The sequence below is a fragment of the Eupeodes corollae genome, chromosome 1 (genome assembly GCF_945859685.1).
Source record: "Eupeodes corollae chromosome 1, idEupCoro1.1, whole genome shotgun sequence".
NCBI lineage: Eukaryota > Metazoa > Arthropoda > Insecta > Diptera > Syrphidae > Eupeodes > Eupeodes corollae.
In genome coordinates, this window is record NC_079147.1 from 168,298,971 (window position 1) to 168,318,408 (window position 19,438).

Here is a 19,438-nt window from a genome sequence, read left to right on the forward strand (position 1 = left end):
CCTTTTACTGATACTTGAAAATTTACAGCTCTGGCATGATGATAAAAATGAAAACACTACACAACAAAAGAAGAATCCTTATCTCGTCTTCTAATGGAAATACATACTCTTACCTTTACTTAATTAAATACATAAAAAAGCAATAGAAAAGAAAAATAATGATTACAAAATACGAGTACTATAAATATTTCCAATCACTCATCTCTTGTTATCACTCCTTACTCGTAGGTCTCATACTCTTATCTTCTATTCAAGTTCACGATACTCAATCTAAACTATATACTTTATAAAACGTCTGATAATGCATTTTTGCGTGCTCCAAATTTGTGTTTTGAGATTTGTTTGCAATTAAGTCTAAACAAATATGAAGCAGTAGTATACTTTATCGTCTTATAGATCGCACGAGATGTTGCTCGTTAGGACAAACGAATTCAGGACAATCAAACAATTTTTATTGCTCTTAACGATGATGAAAATTATTGGAAGAACAACTGGGATGCATTTCTCAAAATCCTATCAAGAGCATTTACACGTAATGACATCGTTAATTGATGAGTTTTATGACCCATGTGAGGACTTTTATAAACATGCCTGTGGCTATTATGATACAATCGTGGCACCAATTGCTCCATTCATGTATAATAAGGAAGGCTTCGTGATGTTTTTCGAGAATAACAGAGTGAATTTTACAACTACCGGAGGTATCCTTTTAAACGGGCTATACGAATCGTGCAAGCAGAAAAACTGGGACACCTCGCAGTGGAAAAGCATTGATTTCTTGGAGGAGTTTACAAAATGGCCATTCTTACACCATCAATGGCAAGACTCTGGCATTTCGACCACATGGTCCAATTTGACAGCACAATTAGCTGCCAGAGGGATTCCTGTATTTTTTGACGTTTTCTTTGCCAAAAACACTATTTTTATCAGTCCAGCTGATATAAGATGTCCTCCAGAAAAGCAGGAGATAATAGAGCTCATTATGAGTCCAGCGACAAGCGTTTTGAACAATCAAATTGCAGAGATCATATCATCTGAATTGTGGTCCTTTTGTCAGAATTTAATTGGAGTTTTCCCAGCATCCTCTGAAATACCTGAAGACACTGATGGTAAAAGCTTGCTGGAAACACATGAGTTTTTTAATTTTTTCTTCGTTGCATTGAATTTTTCCGAGGAAGAAATTAATAGTGCGCGAAAAGTTCAAATTCGTACCGAACGTCTTGAAGAAATTCTTAAAGTTACTCGTAAAACCGAACCAAGGATTGTTTTTAACTTTATTATATGGAAAATGCTTGAAGCGCTTAAATACGATGACTGCTTTCGGCTGACTGATGAATTCGATCCTTTGCTTCAATCGGAATACTGGAATTGGGGTATGATGGAATCCAAATTAAGTAAGGACGTAGCTCTAGCTAGCTTCCTGTATCATACAACACGATTTCAGAAACGCCGCAAGGATATCATGTATGCCGAAGACTGGGAATCATTCTTGGATAAGAAGAGACGTCGAAAGGACCTTAATCTTGAACGTCTTATAAGGAACTACGGCAACAATAATCTTTCCCCAGAAGCTCTGAAGACCGATTACTCCGAATTGGAAATAAAAAGGAATGCATTCTTTGAGAATTATTTTAAAATGAAGAGAAAACAAATGAGATTGTCCTTTCTGCAAGACAACTACGTAGACAAGGAAGACCCAAATCACCCAGCAAATTTTGTTCGCAGATTTCTCAATTTTGTCATTTTAACTGGACAACAACCTTTGTTCCATTATTTCGCCACGGAGGGATTTGATTTATGGTACAATTCGGGACTTCTCTATTCCACCGATGACTTGTACACCGCGATTGATTGCTTGGACCAACAATCTACTTTGTACTCTGAAGAAAACTCAATTTTTGGCAATTTAACGGCAGTAGAAGCTGAAGACTTGTTAAAGTTTAATCGAGCATTTCATGAGTCATTTGAAGATTACCTCTTCTGGCTGGAGGGTGAAATGTTCTCTTTTGCCGAGGATTATGTGCTGGAACATTTCAATTTGAACTCAAGTCGGGTGTTATTCTACTCGGTAGCACAATTGCATTGTGGCAGAGATAGAGACGAAAATGGATACTCGGAGTTAATAAATAGAAGTTTTATGAATTCGTGGGAGTTTCAAGATGCATTCGAGTGTAATGATAATGTTGCAATGAATCCCACAGTAAAATGTATGTGCAAAGATTGTTAGAAATTAAATTAGATGATTTTTTATAATTTGTGTGTATTTATATTTATTATTTTTTTGAATCAGCAAGGGCTTCATTTTTCCAGCGAACAATAATAAACTTGATGATTGAAAATAGACACATACATTTTTGTTTTGTTCATAGTCAGATGTGGAAAAATCTAAAAATAAATTTAGCAAAACAAAGGTTTTTTCATCTCAAATATTTATAAATTTTATGTCATGAATTGTATGATGTGATGAATGAGATAAGCGTTGATGTGAACTCTGAAAGACTTTAAAAGTGATATTTAGTTTTAAAATTATTATTATGTTGTAAGAATTTGACCCTAGCCAAGTGTTAAGCTGATTATGATTAAATATAAATGGGGCTGATAATATAAATAAATTATATTTTAGACCAATTCAAATAGAGTCGTCAGTGGTTAGCTTTGATTAACGTGATGTAAGTGTTACACTTTGAATTTGATCCAATTCAACTTTTTCCAAATCTGTCTAACTGAAAACAATCTATAAATGTTCTAATTTGATGTTGATTTATTTCACACGTACTTTATAACAATTTAAATGGCAAACACATTGAAAATTCTCACTTGAACATTGGGCAAATAAGTTCGGTTTGGATTAAGAGTGGGCAAAGAATACGCATATTGCTTTTGATCGCGCTGTGATCGTTTTGTTTATGGGAAGATCTGACATCCCTCCATCTCCTCGATCATGCGCTTCTTATACTCTCTTTCTGTTCATCTAAGAAGCCGGTGATCCTAACGCCTCTTCTGCTCGTGAAGCTCGCAAGCAGTTTTGGCCTTCTTACTTTCTCTTATTTCCTTATATGCATCTTCCAGAGCTTCAAGAATGAGGCCATTACTATTTGAGGTTACATATAGAAAGTTCTATGGGTTACAAGATTCTTTAAGTCTCTGTTGTAGATTTTTAAACGAAGCTTATTATATCCTCGATATAGAATAGAATAGAATTCAAGCTGAAAATAGCAAAGGTTATGGGGTTTTAAAACAAAAAAATACAATTTTCTTCTTCACCTTCTAATCTTATAATTATCGGGCACAAAAGGGGTTATTAACACCCTTAACATGTTTGAAGTTTAGACACAGTGCACATGCTTTAGGAAAATAGGAGAGGAGTAAAGAGAAGACTCTGATGCACATTGCTCTTTAAGTTTCGAACTTCAAAATGTAAGGGAAAAGCAGAGCTGGGTAAAGCATTCCACATTCTCAATATCGGTAGAACAACGAAAGGCATGAGGGAGAAATCCTTACCACTTAGCAGCATTTTTAGCAATATCGAATATGTGATCATTCTATAAGAGTTGATCTGTGATACACATACCGAGTACTGACAGTTGATAAGTCTCCTGGATGCAAGTGCCACTCATGGATAGCGGCATCGGGGGTGGGTTACGCTTTAAAAGTGACAGACAAAAGATCGTTTATAAAGATAAGGAAGAGAGCCTGAGACAAAACGGAGCCCTGCGGAACACCAGCATTTGTTTTATGAATTTCAGACTTGAATCCATCCAATACAACTTGTATTGAACGGTAAGAAAGGTAATTTCTTATCCAAAAAAGAAGAGTTTCATCATTATCAAAAGTAGGCATTTTCGATAAGAGAGCTTGGTGCCAAACTCTATCAAATGCCTTTGAAATATCAAGTGCAATAATCTTACTTTCTCCTAAACGATGTAAATATTTGTTCCACTGTTCGGTGAGATAAACCATGAGACCACCACCAGTGGACCTACTGCTACGAAAGCCATACTGTCGGTCATTAAGAAGCTTCCATTCTTCGAGATATTTCTTAAGCTGATAATTAATCCGTGTACCCGTGGCATGATGGTTAGTGCGTTGGACTGTCATGCCAGAGGTCTTGGGTTCGATCCCTGCCTATGCCACCAAAAGTCTTTTCACGGGTACTGCCTCTTGCGAGGATTTGACAAATTCTCCAAGAGTAACTCTTGTCATGAAAAAGTGCTTCTCGAATTAGCCGTACGGATTCGGCATATAAACTGTAGGTCCCCTCCATTCCTGACAACATTACTCGCACACAGGAATGGTTGAGAGTTGGACTGTTGCGCCACCCAATTTATTTATTTTCTTTCCATGATGTAGGAAAGAAGGGACGTGAGTGCTATTGGACGATAGTTAGTTGGGAGGATTTTCCTTTTTTAGGGAAAGGCTGTACAAATGCTATTTTCCATCCGCTCGGAAAAAAAACATGTAGAGTAGGAAAGATGGAAAAGCTTACGCAGTGGATTTGCAAGCGTTGAAGAACACCTCTTTAGAACAATTGGGAAGGTACTATCCGGGTCGGCAGATTTGTGAATTTCAAGATTCATTCCATAGAATCATTTACGTTCTCAAGAACAGGAGGCATCATGCTACTTTCCGGTAGCGTCGAATTAACAGCAACTGTGCTGCAATCAAATTGGCTTTATCGATCGAGCACACATAGTGTCATTGTGGACGAGCCTTGGAACCGAGGATGGAGTGGTGTTTCGTAAGTTTTTTTACAAATGGCCAGACATTTTCAATACCTTTGTGACACTGTAGTATTTTTTGCCTTAATTTCTGATGATGCAAAAAGTTGGTTCGTCGAATATGACCATAACAAGTTTTTCTAGCTTCTTACTTATTCCGGTTTTCCTCAGTGGGGTTGGCTTTATAAATCCGGAAACGTACATCTCTGAACCTAATAACCTCTTTACAGCTCGAATCAAACTATGAGTTCTGTTTAGGTTTTTTTCATTCCACAAAGAATTAAGTTTGTAAGCATATCTGCGCTGCAATCCACGTCACTATCGAGGAAGCATAGTGACTAGTTAAAGTTCCTGAAGAATTAATTGAGGCCGTCCCATTCGGCTTCCTCATATTTCCAAACGGTTCTCATAGGAGTTTTTTCTTTAACTGGGTTTTTTAGAGATGAGAATATTGCAACAATGGTCTGATGTGCCTAGAGGCGGTTATACAGTGATTGTATATTTAATAGGGTTAGAGAACAAGTCCAGCAGGGTATTGGCAAATTGACCTGCGACGTCAGGGATTCGAGTTGGCTCATCAACAAGTTGAGTTGATTGATTTAACTCACCAAAGACCTCAACATACCGTCTTTCGGGTGTTGACTGGCCAGTATAGCGAAGCCAAGAAGAATTTTGTACATTGAAATCGCCTGCAATGACGATTTCAGTGTGAGGATAATGGGCAACAATTCTTTGGATGGATTCGGACAGAGCATCAATAATTTTAATAATGAATACAGAAAATTCGTAAAAAAGGTTTAACACAATGGGCCTAAGAAACGAATAATTTAAAAAAATATCATACAAATAATAATTATTATAATTGGAATTATCCGTGCGGGCCTCAGCAGCGACAATAGAGAAGACCACATCCCCATAGATATTTAAGTAATAGCTGCAATAAGATATTGAGGACGAAACGAGGTAAGTTTGTACTAAATGGTCACACTAATTCTAAGTTTGTACCTTTTATGATTTGTTTATATGTTCAAGACGTTTAAGAGTAAAAGCTATATAAATTTAATACGATTAAGTGTAGAACAATTATTTTAATTTTTTTTTAAACTTTAATCCATCTTGAATTCTATTTCTGAACCTATTATATTATGTTATTTTTTGTCAAGTTGATATATATTTAAAAATGAACAATTATGCATTTTTCTGCACAGGAATAGGTTATACAACAGAAGACAAAAACACCAATTAATACTCGAGTTTTGTATTTAAAACATTTAAATTAAGTTCTGCTTCAAGGTATAAACTTAATTAAAAACTCAAATATAAATTATCTGGAACCTTTTTAAATGTTTATTCAATTTTTTTTTAATTTTGGGGCTTATGTTTCATGATAGCTTATAGCAAAAGCACTTAAACGAAAACGCAGAAGCTTAAATGAATGTCAATAGCTAATCTATTTTTCCATGCATATAATGTACGAGTACATTGTGCTACACGTCTGTCGTCACCAAATGCTTTTAAGAAGTTTTGCAAATGTTTTAGTTTTTTTTTTTTTTTGAAGTGCACATAAATTTAACATGGTTTTTATTTAAAGGATTAACATTATATTCATATTGTCCACGTTAAACAAAAGTACTTAACGGTGTTGTTTATTGAATTTTTCGTAGATAAAAAACGTTTATATAAAATATGCAAATATTTGTTTTCAGATTAAATAAATGTATGGTAAGTAAGGGCTTATATCTATCATACTTTATCTAATAACATGCAAAAATGGAATGAACAATTCGTAAAATTTTGTAGGTATATAAACGTGGACTATGATTTAAAAAAGATAATTTTTATTCAACTCACGCTTTGTGAACTTCACAATTTTATAAATTATTGACATTTTATTTACCTTTATATTTAATTTTCTTGAATCAAATTGCGAAATCTTTTTCATTATAAATTGATTTATTAAAAACTATTTTTTTTCTTTGTTTTTAGACTGGAATAATTCCCCCTCTAAAATTCCTTTGAAATTTCAAATGCAAAGAGAACCCTAACACCAGAAGACTTCAGGCGAGTAAGAGCCCATTTTTTGTATATGATTTTCATTAAATATTTTAGCACCTCGATATTAAAAATATTTTGAAACAATAAATTTATCTCTTTTAGCTTATTTAATATTAATTCAGGTAAGCACCAGAAATAAATATAAACACAAAAGGTTTAAAATATTTATTTTTTTTATTTTATGCAGTTCGATGTATACAAAATAAAACATATCATACAAGTTTAATTTAAGATCATATACAAACATTCAAATATTAAAACATTGTATTATTTTTTTGTCACATTGTTTTATAGAGAAGCGGGGTCTTGATACCATCGGAGGAGATAATTTACTGCGTCAAATAACTCAACGCTGGATTAACTAGACAAATTCTTTTAAAAACAAGTGGGTTATATATTAGAAACACCGACTTTGTCATAAACTTTATCAAACTAAATTTATTAATGAAAAGATTAAACGTTATTTTAAAATACTATTCTTAGTAAAGTGTTTTAACTCAAAGCTCGTTCCTTACTGATTTTTAATCGTATCTAGCTTTTTTGAGAAAATGACCTAGACAGAGAGCCCACATTGAAAATATTTGTTCAATATGTTAGTCTTTAGGTCAAATATCAATAATTTCAGGGCATCCTGCATTGAAAAAGTGTTTTTTTCTATAATAGTCTAGGACAATTAAATATTCGTTTCCAAAAAAATCCGACACCTTTATTTTGGTGGAGAACTTCGTTACTAAGTCTTTAACACTGCCTCATTTTAGACAGAAGCAAAACATTTAAAGTTTATTCAAATCTACACAGAAAAGTTTACAAATTTTGTTTGTCAAGTTGAAAGATTTGGAGAACAACCCTCTTAAAATATTTGGGTTTAGTGCATTTAATTAAGATTGTAATAAAGTTATATTTTTGAGTGGAGAATTTTTTGTACATATTACGTGCGTTTTGTTCGCAGTAAAGTGAGAAATTCTCAACAAAACGATCCGCAGCGAGCTTAAAGCTCGCCTCAATTCTTTATATACATGAATCGAGTTGAGATTTATCTATTCTACACTGAGATAAACCTTTGTTGGAAACATAGCAAAACATAAATCTCTTTTCTATTGTTTTTTCTTGCAAAATAAGCCCAGTTAGTCCATTTTCATTAACAAAACTAAATAATATCAACAGTAATAGATTCGTTTTTTCCGCAATGGGAAACACACATGATTCTAAATGCAGAACTACTCAACGAACACAGCCATCGAGATACAAATGCAATATCAATCGTACGAGACCAACATTTAAGAACGAAATCACATAAGATCCATTCGAAGCTCGTATAAATGTCAAAAACCTATCCATAGTGAGACTCTAACTTTTATCGGTGTTATTCTCACTAGGGATATTGTTTTTGTTATTCGTGTAAAATCCTACTTTACTATGGATAGATTTCCCAACAAAACACAGGTATTGTTTTATGTATGGACATATATTTTTTTATGAAAAAAACAAGTTTCAGAATAATACAGCATCGGGGCAAATACAGCCATCTTGAAATAAATATGCAGGCTATACAATTATTTTAATTAAATATATCAACCATAATAAATGCATAACAAGTACCCTAAAGCAGCTACACAAATTAATGATTTGTTATCAGAATTTTAAACGACCTCCGGACGAAGACTAACAAGGTCTATAATATTCCCCATGATGTTCTCATACTCTCAGAAAGTTGAGTATTTCTTTTGCTGACACAGAGTTATCCCGAATTCGACGAAGTGAAGACAACTACAAATATTGAAAATGAAGTCAAAAGAACCGGTTGGAGCTGAAGGCATCGCTGCCGAAATATTCAAAAGCAGCAGGCAATGACTTGGTAGGGAGCATCCACCAACTCATCTGCAAAATATGGTCGGAAAAAAACATACCCCCTGAATTTCGCCAACTACAGCCTCCTAAATATCGCATATAAGATCCTTTCTGTCGTATTATGTGAACGTCTGAAGCCCAAGAACTTCAAATTGATACCCACCGATTTATCGATTTTAAGCCGCGAATGACATCATAAAGGGTGTCCCAAAATTAACGCAAGATTTGAATTTGCCGCCATTTGTGCAGTGAAGTGTTGGCAACCCTGAAAAAAAGCAATTTGACAGCTAACAGTATAGGGTTATTAAAAATGGAGCGTTACACGATAGAACAACGTATCTTCATTATTAAAGAATATTTCAAAAATAGTGAAAGGAATAGTGTTTTAACTTCGTCAACTGTGAAGAGATTAATTGAAAAATTCATGGAGACTGGATCCGTTGGAGACGCCAAACACACTGGTCGTCCAAAAAAGAGCCGTTCAAATGTGAATGTCGAAGCAGTGCGTGAGAGTGTTGCTGACAATCCAGGAACCTCAATTCGAAGTCGTGGACAAGAATTGCAAATTTCAAGAACCTCTCTACAGCGTATACTCACCAAAGATCTGTGTCTTCATGCTTACAAAATTCAATTAACACAACAATTGAAGCCTTATGACCATGGACAGAGAAGAGAGTTCGTTGAATGGATTATTGAACATCAACAAATGGACCCTGATTTTTAGAGCAAAATCATCCTAAGCAATAAAGCACATTTTCATCTTGATGGCTTTGTCAATCGCCAAAATTGCCGCATTTGGGGTTCGGAGAACCCACATGTGATTGTCGAAAAACAAATGCATCCACAACGCGTGACTGTATGGATTTTGGGCTGGAGGCATAATTGGGCCATATTTTTTTAGACTTCTTTTTATGGGGTTATTTGAAATCACAAGTCTATGTCAACAAGCCCACAACCACCCGTGCATTAAAGGAGGAGATTCAACGCTGCATCAACGAAATTCAGCCACATTTATGCAAAATGGTCATGGAAAATTTTAACAAAAGGGTGCGCATGTGCATGCAAAGCCGTGGTGGCCATTTGTCCGATGTGTTATTCCATACATAACCCTATCTTATGTACTTTACGAGTTAATAAAAATATAACTATCAAAAGACTAAAAATTTCGTTTTCTATTTAATTCGAATCTTGCGTTAATTTTGGGACACCCTTTATAAATAATTTGAAGTCAGTTTTTTGTTGTTTTTGTAGGTTTTCGTATTTTGCGAAAAAATGTTTCGTTTAATTTTTCTAAAAAAATAATTAAAAATTATCCAACAATGAAAGAAAAAAATCATTTTGATGACAAAACCTCCATTTATTCATGAGAACCAAGTTTGCGTACTTTTTTTTAGATTTTAATTTTCTTTTTTAAAACTGACTGTCTCTTGTATTTTTATAAAAAAATTACTGAATGTCAAAAACAATATTTCTTATGAGATAAAATTTGAGTTTCTTGTTTCAATACGTTTACCACATATCAAAAACGTTATTCGTCTGCGCATACAAATATCAACGATAAAGGTGAGTCTCTTTTTGCTTATATTCTTGGTACTAACCTCTTAGTAAGTAATGTTGGAAATGAACCAACCTTCATAACTAAAACTCGATAAGAAGTCTTAGATAGTATAGACAATATGAACTTGGACTAGAAAGTATCCAAAGAACACTCGATCTCTGATCATAGATATATCCAGTTCAATATAAATGTGGATGATAATCCGAGTCCATTGACTTTGAAACTATCTGAAAACTGACTGGGCTTCATACAGGAACTCATTACAGAGTTTACTAGAACCTAGACTATCTAGTCCTTCTTCTAACGCTAATGAACTTGACAACAAAGTCAATGATCTTACCTCAGCTATGAACAGATCGCTAGAAATTGCTTGTCTACTTATACACATAAGAGGAAAGAGGAAACCACAATGGTGAGCCTCAGAGCTTGACTCGCTCAGGAAGCAATGCAGAATTCCTAAGAATCTACAAGAAGGCACTAAGGAAATCCAAGCGATCTTCTTGACGATCCTTCTGTGGAATGATAGAAGAAACTTCTGAAGACTCTAGGTTACGGAAAATTCTTTCAACTAATCCAGCTATGCCAAGCTGCTTGAAAAATACAGACGGCTCCTGGACAAATTCAAGTAATGAATCGCTGAACTTACATTGGACACTCACTTTCCTGGTAGTTCTCTTACCGAAACTTGCAACAGTTTTACACGTTCAAGTTCAAATACAACATATCCACAAGGTCTGATCACAAAGGATAAGCTACAATGGGCTCTCAACAGCTTCAAACCATTTAAAGCTGCAGGACCAGATGGAATAATACCAGCCGAATTACAAAAGACTTCTGATATAATTGCACCAATCCTTGAGGCAATTTTTACCAGCTGTCTTTACCTGGTCCATGTTCCCTCGGCATGGAGAGAAGTTAAAATTGTTTTTAGACCTAAAGCAGGTAAATGCTCCCAAGTCAATCATAAAGATCTACGACCTATAAGTCTATCATCATTCCTTCTTAAGACCCTGGAAAGATTGATTGATATCCATTTAAGGGCACGTATCGATACAAGTCTTCTGTCTTCGTCTCAACATGCCTACTGTAAAGGTAAATCGGTGGAAACAGCGTTACACACTCTAGTACGCACCATCGAATATTCCCTCCATCATAAAGAGTTCACTATGGTTGCTTTACTTGACATCGAAGGTTCCTTTAACAACGTGGACACATCTGCAATCACATCTGCACTGACATCTCTAAATGTAGAGAGTTCGCTTCGGGAGCTAATTCATTTAATGCTTACTAGCAAAATAATTAACTCAAAACTGGGCAACTCTTCTAGTAGACGACTCGTTACTATATGGACACCGCAAGGTGGTGTTCTATCCCCTCTCCTCTGGAACCTAGTAGTGAATGAAATCCTAACTAGTCTGGATAAGCAGGGTTTCAGAGTGATAGCCTATGCGGACGACGTTGCTAGATATAGCAGTTTCAGAAAGCTTCTTAATATCCTTAAAGAACTCTTACAAAATGCGTTGGACAGACTAATACTTTGGGCTGATCGGTGTGGACTGGGTGTTAACCCTCACAAAACCGATCTGGTCTTATTTTCTAGGAGATACAAAATTCCATTTGTCAACCCTCCCTATATTAAAGGAATCCAATCAAAATTCTCAGACGACGCTAAATACCTAGGTCTTGTCTTAGACAAAAAACTAAATTGGAAACGCAACGTACAGGAAAGAGTCAAAAAAGCTACTGTAGCTCTTTTTTCTTGCAAAAAAGCTATTGGTAATAAATATGGTTTACAACCGAGAATCACGCATTGGCTATACACATCGGTAATCAGACTTGTTTTAACGTACGGTGTGGCAGTATGGTGGACTGCTTTAGAGAAAGGTATAAACAGGGATAAGTTAAATAAAGTCCAACGATCAGCCTGCCTATGTATAACCGGATCGCTTCGCATGACCCCTTCTGCGGACACTGGACACCTTGCTCTACCTTACACCTCTTGACATATTTAGAAAACAAATAGCTGCAAGCTCTGCTATTCGCCTCAATACGTCGTCGCAGTGGACTAACAACAACATTGGCCACTCCGTAATTCTAAGGTACTTAGAATCAATTCCAAAGCACACAGACTACACCATCCCCCAACTACAATTCGACAGAAACTTCCAGATTTCTATACCTACCTTTGCTGGGTGCCGGGCCATAGAGACATTCCAGGTAACTGTAAGGCAGATGAACTCGCCAGGAACGGTACAGTACAGCCCATCCTACCACGTTTGGCAAGTATTGGCATACCAATCGCTACTTGTAAACTGCTGCTAATGCAAGACGCTGTGAGGAGGGCAGGCACCAGGTGGAACAACATCACCACGTGTCAAGTCACAAAAAACATCTGGCCAACACTGGATTTAAAGCGTTCAAGGTGCTTGCGCTCTCAAAGCAGATCGCATATAAGCTCGATAATAGGTAGCATAACCGGACACTGTCTAATAGAAAAGCACCCCACGAGACTAGGCGTATTCTCAAATGACTTTTGCAGAAGCTGTATGGACGAGGCAGAGAAAGAAACGGTTCTTCATCTTCTCTGCACATACCCTGCTCTAACTCGAAAACGCAAGAATTACCTAGGAGAATTCTTCTTTAACGATATAAACGATCTAAATCATATCGGTATATTCAGCCTCTCACGTTTCGTAAGGGACTCAAGCTGGTTCCATTGATCTAGGAGGAAGCCTCAAGATTCTTGTGGTATCACAATGGGCCATTAAACTGGCCTAATTGTGTCCGTTTTCATCTTGGACAGCCACTATAACCTAACCTAATCTAACCTATCTAACAGTTTTGAGAATGTTTCAGCGGGTGGATTTTGAAGCATTGTAACACGCATATTTACTTTCAGTTGAACTTTTTCAACATCACACCACAGTGGCGATGATTTTAAGCACGCGTTGATCTCATCAGCATATTTTGAACGCGGAATAACGGGAAATCTTTGTCTAGAATCACCTGAAAAACATAAAAAGTAGATGAAAACCTATTCTCAGATCTACCGAATGTATATGCAAAATTTCATTCAAATTGGTTAAGCCGTTTCGGAGGAGTTTGGCAACTAACACTGTGACAGGAGAATTTTATATATTAGATATTACAACCGCATTGCACTATAGACAACGTATCCGCGAAGGAAACTTTTAATGAAACAACTATGTTAATTTTACAATTAAACTTAAAAACATTGTCAATCTAGTAGAAGGCCACTGGCCAAACCATATTTAACTTGTGAATATAGTTTGATAATTGTTAATTTTAAAACTATTTTTCAAATAAAGCTTTTCTAACTAACTAACTAACTCATAAGCAACTAATCAACAAATCAGAAAACAAGGTTTTATTCTATCTCTTTCTGATTTCCCAAATTTGAAAGAATTAAAATCTGTTGTGTTAAAACTTCGACCATTTTTTTAAGTGAATCTCGTATTGTTTGAAACCTGAAATAGCCATAAATTGTATAATATTTCAAGGAAATGTGGACCAACTGAGGTTCTAAGCTTCAGAAAATAAAAAATTATATGCCTACTGAAGTTTGTCAGATCATAACTATTTCAGAACTTTTAGTCTTGACAACGGTAACGACATATTGTGATTTTTTTTGTTTTTATTTTATTTTTTCCTTAAGTATCTATGTATACCTACAGAAAGCAATGTTGTAGCCATAATTTTTTGGTTCATTAGTTCCCGTCTGCTAACGTGTTTTGATTTAGTGATGATATGAAAGAACAGGTGCAGCTGCGTATGTTATTGGTGAAGATTTGATCAAAGCGGGAGCAGGAGCAGCGTAAGCAACAACTGGAGATGGAGCTGCAACAGCTTTAACAGACGCACCTAGTGGTTCACGATTAACAACAGCATTAAACCCATGAACTGGATCAGAACTATACTGAACAGTCCTCTTAAAGCCATCAGCATCATTGAGAGAGTATTCACCTTGGACAATATCACCATCACGGGCTTCAACTTGACTCTTTACATCTCCAGTGAGACTGTCATTAATATCGTAAGAGAATTTATATTGCGGATGGGGATCGTATTGTTCGGCATCTTTAGTCAGTACCGGATGGGATACGGCCAATGCTGGAGCTGCATGATACACCTGACCAGCTGGGAGTAGTCCAGCGCTGGCAGCAGCAATTAGAGCTAAAGCAAAAACAAACTGGAAGACGCAGAAAAAGAACAAAAGTTAATACACAAAAATAAAGGGCTTATAGAGAGATAAGCTTACCTTAAAGGCCATTTGAAGAGTTGATTGTATTGTGTGTTTTGTGAGGTAAACAAAATTCGAATGATGGTGATACAGAAATATCATGTTGCTTTTATACGAAACGTCCCAAAATAATGGGCCGGCCAAACAGCTAAGAAATCGTATTAAACTGGATTTGTTGCTCTCATCTTCTTTTTTTTTCTTTTTAAGACGAGAAAAACGAAGTGCATTTAAAGTGGACAATGAACAAATTATTCCAATCTCAAGCAACATGTGCTTTTATTTACCTGCAACCAAGGAGACCTACAACTAAAAATTCATTCAAGATTCGTATATAGAAGTGAAAGGTTAGTCTACGGATTAAAAAAAAAAAACACGTGCCTCTCTGTGGCTGGACAAGGACGTATTTTTTTATTCAGAGAATTTGGGTCATGCCGCAAGCGGAGCAAACGACCTTGACACGATTCTTAATTTTGTAGGTAACCGATATTCAAATACAATATAGTCAATGAAAAGATTAAACGCTATAAAACAGTTTTTGAAAGCTTAAAAGCCAAGTTTTGACAAATCTGGATTTAAAAAAATGCTTACTTGAACCTCTTAGGGACCGCCTTTTGATTAATAATAAATCATTATATGTGATGATGTATTAGATTATTATGGACGGAAAACTCAGGTTGACACACTTACAATACTTTTTGCTAACTCCTTCAACAAATATTGGGCGTCTTTAGCTTAGCCCCACGATAAAAAGTCCAGCGGTGTTCCAATCGTATGATCTTGGTGGTCAGTTGATATCGAAACGACTAGAAATAACGCGGCCAGTAAATGTCTCTTGCAATAAAGCCACATTCGATCGAGTTGTTTAGCGTGTGGTAGTGGCCCCGTCTTGTTGAAACAACATATTCTCCAAGTCGCATTATTTAGCAGCAGACAAAGAAAGTCAGTTATCATAAAATCATTACGCTCCGAATTGACGGTGACAATTGTTCCCTCGTCGTTTTCGAAGAAATAAGGTCCAATCTCACCTCTGGACCAAAGAGCGCACCAAACATCAGTGACTTTTTGAGGAAGTAATTGCCTCTTTTCAATTACATAGGGAATCTCAGAACCCCAAATACGACAATTTTGTTTTTTAACATACCCACCAAGTGAGAAATGTGCTTCGTCGCTGAAGAAAATGTTTGTTTGAATTTCCTGTTGTTCAAGCACCAATTCGTCGTACATATACGTTGTGAATGGTCGGCTGACTTCAGTTGTTGTGTGGGCTTGACTTTATATGGATGTATGTAGGTGTAGATCCAAATACAAAATACGCCATAATGAGCCCTAAGACAGTCCTTATTCCTGAGAACGACGAGGAATCGACTTAAACACATTCAGGCATCGGCAACACTTTAAAACTATAAAACAAGTATGTAAGCCGGCCAAGGCTTAAAACCCCATCCCGACTACCAAATATCAAGTGCCGATTGAAGCCACCAAAACTGGAACTCAGCCTATGAGTTCGGTCCCGTTCGGACACAGCGCTACTGAACCCAAGGAGCTCTGCTCCGCCTTGTGATATGACGTCCCGATTGTATGGGAGTCGCCTATCCACGGTTCTTCGTCTGACGTGGTAGATTAACGGAACTGCCAATCTATCCTGTATCAGATCGCATTTGTCTAAAAATAGGAATGCCTCTTGTGGAATGAAGCCGCTCAAGCATGCATTTTCAAAATACTTGTCGTTCGGAAGAACGCTCCGAATATTAAATTGTTGGTCGAAGACATAGCTCTTGCAATGTGACCTCGAACAAGTTTTATCACGAAATTGTCAATTCTGTTGATTTGAGCCCCGTTTTATAGGACCTCGTTGGAATAGTAATGCACATAAGAAGATTCGGCTGTTCGAAATAAGCCGGTACAGCGTCGTAAACACTGCCGCTCCTCAGGCACTGGTCAGAGCAGCATTTATATGTCTGTCGAAATATAAATACTGATCTAACCAGATACCGAGTTACTTCACTACACTTTTTCTCGCTAATGGCTACCCGTGAAGATCAACGATGACCATCTTGGCCCTAGCCAACGGAGTCCGGAACAGAATTGTCTCCGACTTCTGGACATTTATTCAGTTTCCAGTCGTCGCAATATCGCTGAATCTTGTCGAAATCACGCTGCAAGAGAATTCTAATAACCTCAACCCTTCGGGCCGTTCTGTACGCAATTATAGATCGTCGGCCTACGCAGTTGCCTTTGTAAGACTACCTATCAGATCGCTGGTGTAAATGCTGTAGAAAATCGGCGAATTCACCGCTCCCTGTTGAAGACAATTTTTAATTAAGAATGTTGTGATAGAAGTTACATTGCCACTTTTGACAACAAACTTTCTACCGTTAAGCATATCATAAAGTATATACAACAATGGCTTGCTTATGCCAAGCCTGCTCAGTTTTAGGTAAAGACCCTCAAACCATACGGTGTCAAAGGCCTTTTCCATAAGTGTTCGCTCTGTTATAAATAGCACAAATATGGGGTATGCAAGAATACGAGGAAATTTCAAAGTTTCCTGTGGAGAAGTCACGCAGATCAATCGCAACAATATTGGTCACATAAAAACGAAGTTCTAAAAAATCATACAAAAACTTGAAGAATCTTAAAGAAATCAGATTATTGAAAATGCCCTTCAATCGGAGAGCAGATTACTCTATATTCAACTTAATCATAATTTGTATGACAAGAACTACTTCCAAGATTCTCTCTCCTATAAAGCAATTTTCCTAACAACTATCTTAACAGAAACGAGGTCTATTAAGAAGTGACAATACCTAGATATAGGAGGCAAATAGCTTCTTCATAGTCTATTATGTACATAATATCCTCAAATACAACTTAAACTAACATTTTGTATCTTTTTGTTTACCAAGAAATACAAAAAGCCGAAATCAATGTTCAAGTTTCTTGAAATTCAACCATGTGTTGAATCAGCTGTTCTGTCTGATACCTACAAATCCCAGAAATTCTAGTATACCTTTGGATTCCTTTTTTGACACCTCAGCTGTTTTTGATCAGCTGTTATTTTAAAGCACAAACAAAAAGGTATCCCTTTCTGTCTGAGATTGTACGCAGTTAATTTCAAATTTGTCACAATTAGCTAACACTACAGAATGCTTATAACAACTGAATATACATACATAAATCATTAATGCAAATATTTCTACAATCAAATCAAACTTTTATATAAATAATAACAATAACTATTATTATTAAATATTTATACATATACACTGCGGGTCATAAGGTAAGAAGCAGGCGTTTTTGAGAAGTAAAACCGATATTTCTCCCGTTACATGGTGGATTAGAAAAAAAACAACTGTAGTAAATGAAAAACTACTTTGTTAACAACAAAATGTAAAGTTTGGGAATATTAGAGAATTAGCTAACGGATCTTTTATGACAAATTGTCAATTGGCAAGGTCTTTTATGCCGTGCTATAGCCCAAAAAATAAATCGAAGTGATCATTGTGTCAGCAACTATTTAAAAAATCCAACGTCATATCTAAAAAATTATGAAGAAAACACTTCCTCCGCCTTAATACTTCGCGAAACGCGAAATATACTTAGAATATTGCGTTTTCCGACGAAAAAAAATTTAACCTAGATGGCCAGATGGTTATAATTATTATTTCCATGGCATGAGGAAAGAGGAGCGATTTTTAAACCTTCACCATAGCAGAAAAAGAGGCGTTATGGTCTGCGACTCAATTTCGTTTTATGGCACTATAGACTTGGTAGTCCAAGATAGTAAAATGACTGGAAAAACCTACAAAGCTTTGCTGGAATCAATATTCCCCAAAATTACCGAGCTTTTTGGATCAATTTCATGGATTTTTCAGCAGGACAACGCTCCGATACACAGAGCCCGAGAGGTAAAATCCTTCATTGCAAACCAAAACATCTACTTGCTGCCTTGGCCACTATATTCCCCGGACCTTAACATAATGGAAAATGTGTGGGGCTGGCTTACACTTAAGATGTATGAGGGAGGGAAGATACGATAACAAGGAAGAGCTTATTCATGGTATCAAATTGGCCTGGAGTGAGATTTCACTGGACTACTTGGAATCTCTTTATAAATCCCTAAAAGATAGAATGTTTGAAGTTATTTTAAAGGCTGGTGGCAGCACACATTATTAAATATTTAATAAAACCCAAAAATCAGTGGAATTTTTTTTCATTAAATACATTCAATCTTTAAAGATTTAGGACAAAATATTCAATGTATTTGAGTCATGTTTTTAAACTGAGTGATGATGTTTTAGAGTATCTCCACAATAAATACAATCTTGAAGCACCAACATAAAGCCCACAGTTTTAAGCGAGACACTGTAAAAGTTTTGAAGATCTCAACACAGCTTCTAATAAGCGAAGAATAAAAATTACAATAACTGTTAACTAAAACCACATCTATTATAAATCCTGCAGAAAACAGTTCATTTATTCCATCTTATTCATAGAAGCTTATATATAAATAAGGTTTTGATAGCTCCTCAGGACACAATACCTTTAAACAAAAATGTACGAATTAGAATCAAACAGATTTTTTTTTTTTGACAGGAGGAAATCTTCGACACCAAGTAGTGTGGGACTTGTAACCACTAAAACCACCTCTTCATCTGGACCAATCTTGAAAGATCGACTTCCGATTTTTCTGTCTTAATTTTGTACAATCACTTTGGGGGAAGTTTAAACTTTTAATACTTTCCCATGTTTTTTTAGACCATAAGCTCATGAGGCTTGGTTCTTCTTAATCTCCGAACATGGTTTCTTATATTCAAGACGGACTCCATTTCAGAATTAGTATGACTTTGCAGTCTCTGGTTGTGCGATACAACGTATTTTTTAACAACTTCTGTAACCATTTCTATTTGTAAGTCACGTTGTAGATCGGTATTTCTTATGTACCAAGGTGCATTAACTATTCCACGAAGGACTTTGTTTTGGAATTTTTGGATGATT

At 36.0% G+C, this 19,438-nt stretch overlaps 2 protein-coding genes across 2 annotated transcripts; one reads left to right on the forward strand and one right to left on the reverse strand.

Moving 5' to 3' along the window:
- Positions 1-287: 287 nt before the first annotated feature.
- Positions 288-2,253, forward strand: LOC129942528 (uncharacterized). The gene has a single exon (XM_056051510.1). The coding sequence runs from the start codon at positions 407-409 to the stop codon at positions 2,225-2,227; it is 1,821 nt and encodes a 606-aa protein (XP_055907485.1). The 5' UTR covers positions 288-406; the 3' UTR covers positions 2,228-2,253.
- An 11,563-nt stretch (positions 2,254-13,816) lies between these two features.
- Positions 13,817-14,604, reverse strand: LOC129940255 (larval cuticle protein A2B-like). Its single transcript, XM_056048534.1, has 2 exons — positions 14,459-14,604; positions 13,817-14,389 (listed from the first exon to the last, which is right to left on the reverse strand). Exons 1-2 carry the CDS (start codon positions 14,540-14,542, stop codon positions 13,937-13,939), a joined length of 537 nt encoding a protein of 178 aa, XP_055904509.1. The 5' UTR covers positions 14,543-14,604; the 3' UTR covers positions 13,817-13,936.
- Positions 14,605-19,438: the final 4,834 nt, after the last annotated feature.